The 13,083-nt window shown below is 34.5% G+C and overlaps 1 protein-coding gene across 1 annotated transcript; it reads right to left on the reverse strand.

The window, feature by feature from the left end:
* Window positions 1-7,859: 7,859 nt before the first annotated feature.
* On the reverse strand, window positions 7,860-12,867 carry TTR (transthyretin). The gene is made up of 4 exons (XM_031946482.1): window positions 12,589-12,867; window positions 11,441-11,577; window positions 9,087-9,222; window positions 7,860-8,127 (listed from the first exon to the last, which is right to left on the reverse strand). Exons 1-4 carry the CDS (start codon window positions 12,655-12,657, stop codon window positions 8,020-8,022), a joined length of 450 nt encoding a protein of 149 aa, XP_031802342.1. The 5' UTR covers window positions 12,658-12,867; the 3' UTR covers window positions 7,860-8,019.
* Window positions 12,868-13,083: the final 216 nt, after the last annotated feature.

Genomic DNA, 13,083 nt, shown 5'->3' on the forward strand with positions numbered 1-13,083 from the left:
CTAGTTCTTAATTTTATAAACTTTTTTTTTTCTTCTAAACCCTAACTTTCAGTTGGCAGCAGGCATAAAAGTGCCAACTTTAATTCCTAGAAATATTTTTGAAGTTTCTTCTGGCAGTATCATCTATTTCCCCCACATGAATTCTCAGAATTAATTAGGGACTGACAAGTTTGACAAAATTGTGTGCTTCTATCATATTTTGACATCTCCAGGAAAATAAGATACCTATTAATTTTCATGCTATGTCACATGGCTGTGTTGGAATCCCTCAGCAGGGAGCCACCAATTTCCAGGGTTTGTCTTTCCTTTCTCTAATCATTTTGGGAAATAAACATTGGTCTATACCAAACATTCAGTCTTCTGTAGAGGATTCCCATGATCATGTGTAAACTGTGAGAACTAACTTCTTCATTTCTGCTTACTATCAAAAGATGCTCAAACTTATTACACAAGAAAGAGAAGGGGTGTGATGACCATGTATTTTAAAATCAGTCAGAGTCAGGAATTCAGGTTACGGGAAAATCTTCAATCTTTATTCTTTGTGGAGGTTAAGGGGGATTGGAGGTGAAGGGGGATTGCAATAGAAATGTGAGCAGCTGTGACAAGAAGCCAGCCAGCAGTCTCTCTCTGCCTCTTTTCCTTTTCCTCTGCCTTCACCCACCAAAATCGTCATTTCCTATACAACACATCAGGACTTGCACAAAGAGTGGACGGGGCCATTCTTTCTCCAAGCACATATATTAATAGAGTATGGTCCAATTACTATTTAGCCTCATGTGCTTGGGACCTCAGTGCATCAACTCAAGCTTCAGCCCATTACAAAGGGGTTCCTACTCAATACTTTTATAAATGTTTTTAGGTTATGTCTTCTCTAATCTGAGATTTCTTCAGGTGCAGCTAATTGGCTATTAGAAGGATTTATAAAAGGAACTATTTCAGGGGTGGGGGACCTCTGGCCTGTCAACTGTATAAGGTCCACAAAATTATTTGCATAATCAACTGTAAGCAACGAAGAGCTGAAAGCTAGATATAATAATCTCCCACTGCGTGAGTTCTATAAATTGATAATTTTGTATGGCTTGCGAATGATGTTATAAATATCTAAATAGTCCTTTGGCAGGAAAAAAAGGTTCCCACTCCTGTAGTATTTGATTGATGTAGTTGTATGATTTGATAGCCTCAAAAATTTAGGATTCAACTTTTTTTTGACAGTTTCTATCACTTTTCAGAATGATAGTCATTCAGTCAACTGACATTTATTAAGAGTTTACTATGTGTCAAGTATTGTGCTAAGCACTAGGAATACAAAACACAAGTAGAAAGCCAATGTCTGTCTGCCCTCAAGGACAGAAGGAAGATACTACATAAAGGAAACTAAATCAGAGGAGAAGAGATAAAATGTGCCTTGAGATCCCAATAGTGGTTGTAAAGGGAGCAAAGGGATGGGCAGAGGAAATCTGGACCGCAGTCTAGAGAGGAATGAAACTGTCTGAAAAATATTGTGAATGAAATTGAATAAAACTATTTTTTCTAATAAAGTGAGATAATTCCCTTATTAGTCATTATTGAAATTTCTGAACAATGATAGCATATGATAATATCCTTCAAGTGATAGGATATGACAATAATAATAATAATTCATAGTAATGTGGGATTTTATAACTTAAAAAGTGATTATCTCACACGTTGTAAGATAATAAGTATTATCTTCATTTTATGGATGAAGAAACTGACAATAAAATAGATTGACTCTTAAATTAACATATATGATTTATAAGAGATAAGTTAGGACTTGGATTTAGCTTTCTGACTAAAAATCCTGGCTCTTTTCAATAGATCAATTGCTTATCCAATATTAATTGTGTCAAGTTCAGAGAAAGTAACATGTAAAGACCTATAGGAAATACAAAGTTGAAGAAGCATCTTTACCCAAAAGATTTGCAATTTAATTATTTGTGTACTTGTTGGGGTTGGAACTTCTAGGGATTATTTATGTCTTTCATGATGATTTCAGTAAGGATGAGATATTTTCATGTAGTGCTTATGGAACTGTGAATAAGTGCAACTATTCTGGAGCCCATGTAGAATTATGCAAGAAAATCACTAAACTCTTCATATCCTTTGACCCAGAGATCCTACTAGACTTCCAAAGAAGATAATGACAGTAAGAAATCCATTGGTTTAATATGTTCATAATAGTTGTTATTTAGATAATCACTGAATCTCTGATTTCATTGGTATAGACAATTCCCATAGGAGAGTACTCCCTTTATCAATGTAGGTGGACTCATTTTTTGCAACTGAGTCTTAGAAAGTTGTCTAGAATACTGAGCCATAATGCCCATATATGTCATAAGTGGGACTTTAGGCTTTTTCTGACTTTAAGGACAGCTCTTTAACCACTATGGCATGATGTTTCTCATTATTTATGCTAACAAAAAACTGGATGAGGCTAACAATTAGGAAAAAACTGAATAAACTGTGGGTTAAGAATATTGCTTAATCTCATTGATCTGTAAAAAATGATAAATAATAATTAGAAAATTATGGGAAGACTTAAATGAAGTGATATAGAGTGAAGAAGGCAGATCCAAAAAAATATTATGCAATAAATACAACTAATTAAAAAGACAATAGAATTCAATTAATAATTTAATTTAATAAGCAATGCTGATACTATACTATCAGAATTAGAGCTCATATCTTTCATTTCTGTTAACAAGAGGTAAGCAACTAACTAATACTTAAAAGAAAAAAGTGGAAAATGGTATGTGTTGTATTCATGACCAGACTTTTTTAAAAATCAGTTTTTGGTTAAGTTTTCAAAGAATATTCTTTGCTTAGTAGTTTGAGTTTTTGCTGGGAAATGTTTTCTATCAAATAATATGTATTAGTAGAAAAAATTTAAATGGGTAAGACTGAAATATTGCTTAGAAGTAGATAGCTATTCTCCCCCACCTATTCCCCTAATCCTCACTCATAATTAACTATTAACCTGGGAAACATCAGAATGTTTTTGGTACATATGAGCTTTGCCTGTAAAGCTTAGGAATCATAACTTCATCCTTTCCATTTTATCCACATGAAAAATGATCTTTTCCAGAAATTGATAAGCCCTCACCTAGACTTCATCAGGAACAGGATTAAAAGCATTGCCAAGGAAACAAGCTACTGTCCCCCAACTAGCAACAATGAGGGCTAAATACAAGCAAATCTTTGACTGCAGGTAGCTTTTCAGCAGGGTGGTTTGGACTGGGAGAATTTGATTGTACCTCTTCAGAGGCTCAAGTGACCTACTCTCAGCAACCTTTATGTTTAGATATGGATTAAAGGAAGCCCTTTTATTCTTTTAGAATGTTTAGTCCCTGCCAGAAGGTAATGTTTTCTTGGGTCTTTGAAGGGCATTTTTAATAGATTGTTTCTATTTTTAAAAATTCACAGTGAACAAGTATTTGACTCTTATCCAAGGATGCGGAATCTGGGACTCAGCATTTAGTCAGTCTCTACTGGAGAAATGATACTAGTGTTACTTTCTTTTCTGACTCAAACAATGTAAATGATTTAACATAATTTTAGAGGGTTTTCCAATCATTTCTCAGAAAGCTTCATGGAAAATATCATTTGAGGAAAGTTTAGTTAGTGACTTTAGAACTCAAATGTGAATTAGTCATCCAGTCTGGATTAAGTGTTGACAAAATTAAAAATGATAATTTACTTCATTTTTAAATAGGTGGAAGAACCAACAAGGGGAAATTCTAGTCTGAATTTTATTTTTAAAGAGTTTTTCTGTTTTATTTATGTTTAAAATATTATTTTATTTTTCCCAATTATATATCAAAACAATTTTTAGCATTCTTTTTTAAACAAGATTTTGAATTCCAAAGTTTTTTCCCCTCCATCTCCTCCCCTCTTCCAAAAATGGTAGTCCATTTGATATAGATTTTATATGATATAGGTGTGTGTAATATCATGTAAAACATATTAGTTACAGTTGTGAAAAAAGAAACTGATCAAAAGGAAAACAGCCCTGAAAAAAACTGAAGTGAAAAAAAAAAACATACTTCAATCTGCATTTAGAATCCTTCATTCTTTATCTAGATGTGATAGCATTTTCCTTCATGAGTCCTTTGTATTTGTCTTAGATCATTCTGTTGATGAGAAGAGTTGAGCCACTCATTATTGGCCATCATGCTGTATTACTGATTCTGTGTATAGTGTTTTCCTGGTTCTATTCATTTCATTTGGCATCAATTCATCAAGTTTTTCCAGGTTTTTCTGAAATCTTCTTGTTAATCATTTCTTATTGCACAATAATTATTATGCCATAACATTCATATTCCATGACTTGTTCAGTCATTCCCCAATTGATGGGCATCCCTTTAATTTCCAATATTTTGTCCCCATAAAAAGAGGTATTATAAATATTTTTGCTCATGTAAGATCTTTTCTCTTTTTATGATCTTTTTGGGATATAGACCTATTAGTGGTATTTCAAAGTTTGGTTGCTCTTAGAGAATAATTCTAAATTGTTCTCCAGAATGATTGGATTAGTTCAGAACTTCCTCAACAGTGCATTAGTATCCCAAATTTCCTACATCCTCTCCAGTATTTATCATTACCATTTTAATTATATTTATTATATTTATGATTATAAATAATTATATTAATTATACTGAAAGGTATGAGGTAGTATCTCAGAGTTCTTTTTATTTGCATTTCTTTAGTCAAAAGTGATTTAGAGCTCTTCTTCATAAGACTAGAAAAGTTTGATTTCTTTAGCTGAAAACTGTCCATTCATATCCTTTGACCATTTATCAACTGGGAAATAGCTTGATGCTAGGAGAACTGAGCAGAACCAGGAGGTCATTGTACATGGCAATAATAACATTGTATGAAGATCAATTCGGATGGATGTGGCTCTCTTCAACAATGAGATGGTATTTGTACACGGGAACCAAATTATATGATGATAAATTCTGATGGACGTGGCTCTTTTCAATAGTGAGATGATTCGGGCCAGTTCCAATGGTCTTGTGATGAAGAAAACCAACTGCACTCAGACAGAGGACTGTGGGGATTGACTGTGGATCACAACATAGCATTTTCACTCTTTTTGTTGTTGTTTGCTTGCCTTTTGTTTTCTTTCTCCTTTTTTCCTTTTTGATCTGATTTTTATTGATAATTGTGGAAATATGTATAGAAGAATCGCACATGTTTAGCCTATATTGGGTTATTTGCCATCTAGGAAAAGGGGTGGGAGAAAGGGAAGGAAAAATTTGGAACACAAGGTTTTGCAAGGGTGAATGTTGAAAATTATCTCTCCATATGTTTTGAAAATAAAAATAAATAAGAATAAGGAAAAAAGAGTTGCCATTCATGGTTTGATATTAACTTGGTATGAGGTATCCAATGGTGTACCTCACAAGGATCTATGATTGACTTTGTGCTGTTTAACATTTTATCAACATTTTGGTTAACAGATGGAAGACTTATCAAATGTGCAGATGATACTAAGCTGAGAGGATTGGCTAACATCCAAGATGATGGAGTCAGTCTTGACAGGTTTAGAGCACTGGAGTGATCTAATAAGATGATATTTAATAAGGATTAATATACATTTTTGATTTGAGTTCAAAAATTAATGTCACAAGTACAATATAGAAGATGTATGCTTAGATAGCAGTTGATTTGAAAAAGATCTGGGGGTGGGGGAGAGGGCAATTGGGGAACTGCTTGTACCTCAATATGAGTTAACTCTGTAATATAGGAGCCTCCAAAAATAAAATCTTGAACAATTTTGGGCTGCTTCCAAGAATAAGGAAGGTGATAATCCTTCCATCCTGGTTGCACAACAAATGGAGCACCGTATTCTGGGCAGCACTTTTTATGAAGGACATTGATAAACTGGGGAATGTCTAGAGGAAACCAGTACAATGAAGGGTCTCAAGTTCACATAACCATTGATTGAAAGAATATAAAATAGTTAGTCTGGAGAAGGATCTGGGCAGAGCCTGGCAACAATCTTCAAATCTTTGCAGGGCAATTATAAAGAAAGAGAGAATAAAATTGCTGTTTTTTGCCTTCAGAAAGAATCAGTAGAAATAGGTGGAAGTTATAGAGACAAATTTTGTCTTAGTATATGGGATCACACAGCTAGGAATGTTTAGAAATAGTATTTAAACTCAGAGCTCTCTGTGAGTTCAGATCTTTTATCTTTAAGAGGTAGGCTTTCAATAAAGATTTGTTCATTGATTTATTCTTATTTTTCAACATCTTGTCATATATTTACGCCCTGGGAACACTGTTGGAGACACTATCACCTCTTATCTTGATTATTGCAGCAGCCTCTTGGTCTCCCTGCCTTCAATCTCTCCCCATTCCAGTCCATCCTAAATATTGCTGTTAAGGTACTTTGCCTTAATTTCAGATCTGACCTGTTTATTTCACTCCTAATTAACTCCAGTGGTTCCCTGTTACAAGAATAAAATACAAATGCCTTTGTTTAGCTTGTAAGACCTTACACAACTCCAGCATTATTGAATATTACTCTCCTTTTCCTACTCTTTGAACCAGCTAAACTGGTCATCATGGTGTTCCTCACAGAAGATACTCCACCTCTCTGTCTGTTGCTTTGCACTGGTCAGCCCCATACTTGGAACACATTCTCTCCTTCTCTCTTTCTTCCTCTACGATGCTTCTTAGTCATTATCTTCTGCAAGAAGCCTTTCCTGATCTGCCTCAACTTTTAGTGCTCTTCCCCCCAACTACTTTGTATTTAAGTATTTTGCATATATTTGCATTGGTTAACTCTATGATGTATATAATTTTTTATATGTACTTGTGTCCTATCCATTAGAATATAAGCTCATTTTGAGTAGGGATTGTTTTATTCTTTGCATATATAACTCCAGCTCCAAGTACAGTGACAGACATAAAGTAGGCATTAAATAAATATAGGTTGATTGATTGATTGACAGGAGTTAGGGATCCTTGACCTATATTACTGCTACTAGAATTACAAGAGTGTATCCCTTGGTTCTGTCAGTGCTAGTGCAAAAGGGGTGGAGCTGGGACTCTGCGGTTCCTTTCTTTGGCATTTGGGAACCACTTACAAGGGGGAAGCCTTAGATGAGGGAATCACATGGGCTAAATTATGGGCAGTGGTTTGGTGATGAAGCAACTGACAAGATGTTCCCACAACAACATCAGTGAAACCTAATGGATATTAAAGAATCACCTTAATGCAGTTAGATGATTTAGAGGAGATAAATGAACAATGACCTAGGCTACCTTAAAGAAGAGTTATCTTTTAGTATTTTTCCTAAAGGCTAGTGGAAAATTAGATTTTTCTTCAACTTCTGACTTGTTACTGTGAGTTTACAGATGGCTCAGTAAAAACTAACTGATCCAAAAAGTGGAAGGTGGTTAAATAGTTACATCCAACTCTTTTTTTCCAGGTTATGGCCTGGAAAATGCTGGTTATTTGGATTTTCTCCAAAGCTCCAGCTGGGGTAATTTCCATGTTTCCTTTGCTATTATATAATAATGACAACAACTACTCACATTTTTATTGTGATCTGAGATTTAACTGAGCATTCTCTCCCACCCACAAAAATCCTTCAAGGTAGGTTGTGTGAATATTGTAATGTTCCTTGAAGACATAAAGATACTGAAGACCAAAGAAGTGATTTGCTTAAGATCATGGAGCTAAAAGGAGATAGGATTCAAACTCAAACTTAAGATTTCTAACTCCAAATTCAGTGCATTGTAAAATCCAGAATACTATCTTCCCTGTTCTGGTAAGCTCAGGATCCTTTAGGGAAACTACTTGGGGTGCAGGAAAAGGAATAAAAAATGCTTTTTGCAAGAATGGTTTATTGACTCTGCCCAAGTTAATAACAAAGTGGAAATAATGCTTTGTGGAAAAATAGGAGAGCTCCATGAAAGATGAAAGATGGTCCTTTCTACCTTGCCAAATCTCTATTAATGGTTGTTGCCACAGAGAAAAATGACATTTATTTAGTCTTTTGGGTTGCTCACTACAGCTGTGGTTGAAAAAGAGAATGGGCTCAGTTGGGCAGCAATAGTATAGTGACGGTGACCAGCATCATTGGCAGTGAACACCACCTGGAAGGGAAAACAATCACCATTAGAATTAGTTCCTGGAGGATGAAAAATATGGAAGATCAATTCAAAGTTTATGTGGCAGGAACTTTCAATCTGGTTTTCTTTTCCTTATAATTTGCTTACTCTTTCACAATATGAAGAATTTTCTGAAATCTGTGAAGGTTTAGTTGAAGTTGGAGAACATGAATCTGTAGTAGACCTATTTAAGATTTTTTGAAGTTTCTCTCATTTGTACTTAGCTCTGGGTTTTGAAGAGAGAAAGAGAGAGAAAGAGAGAGAAAGAGAGAGAAAGAGAGAGAGAGAGAAAGAGAGAGAGAGAGAGAGAGAGAGAGAGAGAGAGAGAGAGAGAGAGAGAGAGAGAATTCTTTTATGTTAGCTCTCTATTAGTTTTGCAGGCAAGAGATAAGGGAGCTTTGGGAGCAAGGATGATGATAGTTCTATGACTAATGATTTTATGTACTATTGAATGTGGAGAGCTACTGAATGTGGAGACTTAGCACTACTTATATAACTAGTTTTGTTATTGAAAAGAAAAATAAATGCTTATTATACACACATAAAAACTTCAATATTGAATGGAAAGCAAAAATGTTTGAGGTGTCACTGCTATAAGTAGGAAATAGAAATTCTGAAATCAAATATATCTGGGTCAAAGTAAAATAATGCAGTTCTACTTGGTTAGGTTTGTATTCCTTCTAATCATTATCCTTATGAAGAATCCACCAGAGGACCCAAATCTTTGCCTGCTGAAGTTATATTGCTGACTCAAGGAAATATTTCATGATTCTTTATAGGGTAAAATTGGTATTTTCTAGATATCTGTTTTCAAAGATGTGCCACAAATAGACTTTTATATTTTTCTTCCCCTAAATGAACTCAGAAGTACTAGTGGATAGCTAGTCCTTCATCTGTGGGTCACCCATATCAAAAAGAGAAACCCAGTATTCCATTATACTCACATCTGCATATTCATGGAATGGGGAAATACCAAAGGCTTTCCAATAGGAGATGGTATCAAATTCCACTTTGTATAAACCCTCTCCAAATTGGTCATCACTTGTGAGTTCATGGATTTCTCCATTGTTATTGGTTTTCCTGACAATGAAAAAGTGAATGTTAAATAGTGTATGGCTCTAGAGGCATCAAGAAAATAATTAACAAAATGACACTGACACTGGTAAAATATAATTATGTACATAATATAACCCAAACATCATTTCTGCCATATAATTTCAGACACTTTACTGGGGTTGTTTCAATAAGGATACCAGGTGTTTATGAGGCGTATAACAAAAAAAAAAAAATCATTATTTCTAGTCTAGAATCTTATTTTCTTTTGCATTGGACGGTGGAGAAAATATTCATGCATATTCATTATGAGTCTCTAGTGTTTTGCAGGGGAGTAAGTTCTTAATCAATGCTTGTTGAATAGCATTATATAAAGTGAACAGTTTGGATTAGCTGATCTCGGAGGTCCCTTCTAATTCTAAATTCTATGAAATAAATTGAATAATTCAGTTTCCAAATGCAGTTCTCACACCAAAAGTTGCATTCTTCTCTCATATAACATGAATGTTTTATAGTTCAAGGAAATTTGGATGTGTGAGGAGACATCTAAGGTAAAAAAAAGGACAGGAAACTTACCCCTTTATTTGCTTAAGCTCCCCAGTTACTGGCCTACAAATGGAATTTGTATAGTTTTTGTTGTTTCCAAAAGGTTAAGTATAGGATTAACCCAATAACATCACCTGGCCAAAGGGTGCAGAATTTGTAAGAAACAAAAGAATATGGCAAGTAGCTGTGTTCTTGATAGCTTTGCACCTTCTCTTTAGTCCTTTCTTTGATTGTTTTACTCTTTTTTTCTAATAGAGAAAAAATAACTTTAGTTGGATGTACTATTTTCTTTTCCTTGACAAGTCATTTTCATACCAAACATCTGAATTTTCTGTTGTTAGAATGGCATTACCTGCTTAGAATACTCTACTGGCCTACTTTTTAAGTTCTACTTGGTATTTTGTGTAGACAAAAGTGATCAAACAAATACAAATTCAATTAAAATCCCTTCAAGAAAATAGATTTCCTAATGAGGGGTAAAGAATCATGATGTGGTTATTACAGATTCAATTAAACAACAAAATTATTCTTTTAAAGTGATATAAATTCTAAGCAGCTTCTCTTCCATTCTGTTCTGTAAGGCTAGTTTAGCTGCTCTGTCTTTCAATCAATTTACTGAATTTTATTAATAGGTTCAGTGATTTCTCTGAAAATCTTCAAGGATAGAGATTCCTGGATGAGCAGGATTAAGAAATCACTTTTGTATTGAACAGCAGGTATTACCTGGAAGTAGATCATAAAATCACAAATCTAGAGCTGGAAGGAATCTTAAGATCATTGAATCCAACCCCCTCATATTATAGATGAATAAACTGAAGTTCAGAGAGATTAAGTAAATGCCCAGGTATTCATATTAGGCTAGATCTAAGGTGGGATCTGAGTCTATCTCTCAAAAAAGCTTTTTGAATTGTCTAACAGCACTAGCCCAAGAGCTGACACTTGAAATTTAGCTTGGCTCAACTGTTTCTAGCAGTATTTCATCTTTCTGGGTCTTATCTGCAAAATGGGGATTAAAAACATTTATACAATCTATCTCCAAAGGTGACTATGAGGAGCAAAAGAAATAATGTTTATAAAGCTATTTTTGAAATATAAAAAACTCTACCCTTCTTTGAAATATTTGGGATTTTCTAGAAGTGGATACTCCCTCCATTGACTTAAATCATAATTCTTCTATACCTGGGACTTCATGAGATGTTTGTGGCCAATCTTCTGATGATCTCTCTATAAAGGATTTACAGTTTTCGAGGGTAGTGAGTGTTTCACTCTTGTGGCACCAATGCTTAACTGGTATATTGGATACTTAATAAATATTTTTTCATTGATTGCACTTCTCTAAAATGATTTAAGTTGGTCCTCAGATGACAGGCATATAATATAGTCCATATTAGGACCTAATAGTCTTTCCAGTTTGATAGAATCCACTGGAACTTTGTTTTCTGCTGACATATGGTTGGGGAACCTAGGATTTACTCTGTACTAAAAAATCTGAGCAAGTATTCATCCCGAAATAATACCTCTGTTTCCTTTACAAATGTTTGAAGCTTAATATATGGAATTATAGTATCTTTTTTCCCCATCTGAATGTCTCACTCTGTGACAAATGGTAAAGGAGCAATTGGGAAAATGAATAACTAGAAACTACAGTTATATAATGGATATAAATAATTTTTGCAAAGGACAGGGGCTTATTACTTACCCACTTGCAAAGAGCTCCCAAGTTTGCTCCTCAGTTTTTTTGAACACTTTTACATCCACATTGACCGCTGGGCTTCCTCGAACTGAATCAAGAACTTTAACCATCAGAGGGCACTTGGAATCCTCAGCTCCATGGGCCTGTGGAAGGCAACAGAAAAACTCAGTGGGGTATAGGAAAGCTAAAGTGAGCCAGGCAAGTTATCTAGATAACTATATTATCCAATGTTCTAAAAGTATATGCATTGATTCTAAAGTTACTATAGAGGTACCATCATTATCATCATCAAAAATAACTAGCACTTTATTGTTCTTTACATGTTACCTCATTTGATCCTTACAATAACCCAAAAAGTAAATGTTATTATCTCCATTTGACAGATAAGGAAATTGAAGATAATGACTTTCATACAGATAGGGTCTGAAACTGGGTATGAACTCAGGTCTTATCAGTGTGCAATCCTTTCAGTATAATTTTTACAATGGATTAAAGTATTAGATATCTATCTATCTATCTGATTGAAACTTTTTTTTTCTCAAATCAAAAATCTTCAAAGGTTCAAAAGTAAGTATATCATTTAATCATGAAATATCCAATTTGGAAGGGACCTCATAGGCCATGAAGTCAAATTTGTACTTGAGTGAAACTCCCTTCTACAATATGTCTGACAAGAGTTATCCAGAATTCAATTGAAGATGCTAATGAAAGGGAGCCTCCTGTAGCCTAAGGCAGCTCAGTCCACTATGTTTTAAATTTTTAGAAGTTCTATTGTCTTCTGGGGTCAGGGAGATATGTTACATAGCCAAAGGACTTCAGTATAATTTCATTTACATTGGTTCTCCGTGCAGAAATTTCATAAGGAAAGCTAGGATTAATTGCATTTCTATTTCCATTATTCATCAGCAATTACTAAGACACCAACTGCTCCAAAGGAGCATTTAGAACACAAGCAGAGAATGTTAACTCCTTGCTCAGTTCAGTTGACATTTGATGGAACTTAACCCTCTCTGGGGGTTACTTCAATTTAATTGAATTTTAAAAGGTAGGTCATTAATTATAAAAAATTTAAAAAGTAACAACCATTTTTACCTTGTCAACTATGGATATGAGAGGCTTACAACAGAAGAACTACTTTCAATAACCAAACTCACCACAGGTCCAGCCTCAGAGTGGAATACCAGGCCAGCGAGGCAAAGGAGCAGCAGGGAACGAAAAGTCATCTTGCTGGCAATGAATAAATCTGTGTAGCAGCCTCTTCCAGTTTGGGGCTTTTATACCCCAGTCCTTTGAGTTAAGCTGCTTATCCTCTTCTAACGGATCTTAAATCTGCTGATTCCGATTATTTACCTAGTCAACAGTAAGAGAATAAGTAACTCACTCAAATATGAACCTTGTCTGGAGAGATTAGACTGTCAGAACATTCTCTCTATGGAAAATTGCTAGGATTCATTTGCTTATTATAAAAGTTCATTTTCATCATAATGTCATTAGATATTGGATTGTATCAGAAGTATTATTCTTATATTAGACGATCACTGGATAAATATCATTGGCTATATTTGCAGAGTATCATTCTTAGCAGGTTAAAAGATTCAAAGGGTTTAAAGCTGGAAGGAAATCTATAGATCACCAAGTCTAGCTTTTTC

This window comes from Sarcophilus harrisii, chromosome 1 (assembly GCF_902635505.1).
Source record: "Sarcophilus harrisii chromosome 1, mSarHar1.11, whole genome shotgun sequence".
Classification (NCBI taxonomy): Eukaryota; Metazoa; Chordata; class Mammalia; order Dasyuromorphia; family Dasyuridae; genus Sarcophilus; species Sarcophilus harrisii.

Excerpts from the sequence above, each read along its gene's own strand:
- TTR (XM_031946482.1), bottom strand. The coding sequence starts at position 12,657 with ATGACTTTTCGTTCCCTGCTGCTCCTTTGCCTCGCTGGCCTGGTATTC. Across the intron at positions 11,578-12,588 it reads ACTCTGAGGCTGGACCTGTG|GCCCATGGAGCTGAGGATTC; the intron begins GTGAGTTTGGTT and ends TGCCTTCCACAG. Across the intron at positions 8,128-9,086 it reads CATTCCATGAATATGCAGAT|GTGGTGTTCACTGCCAATGA; the intron begins GTGAGTATAATG and ends TTTCCCTTCCAG.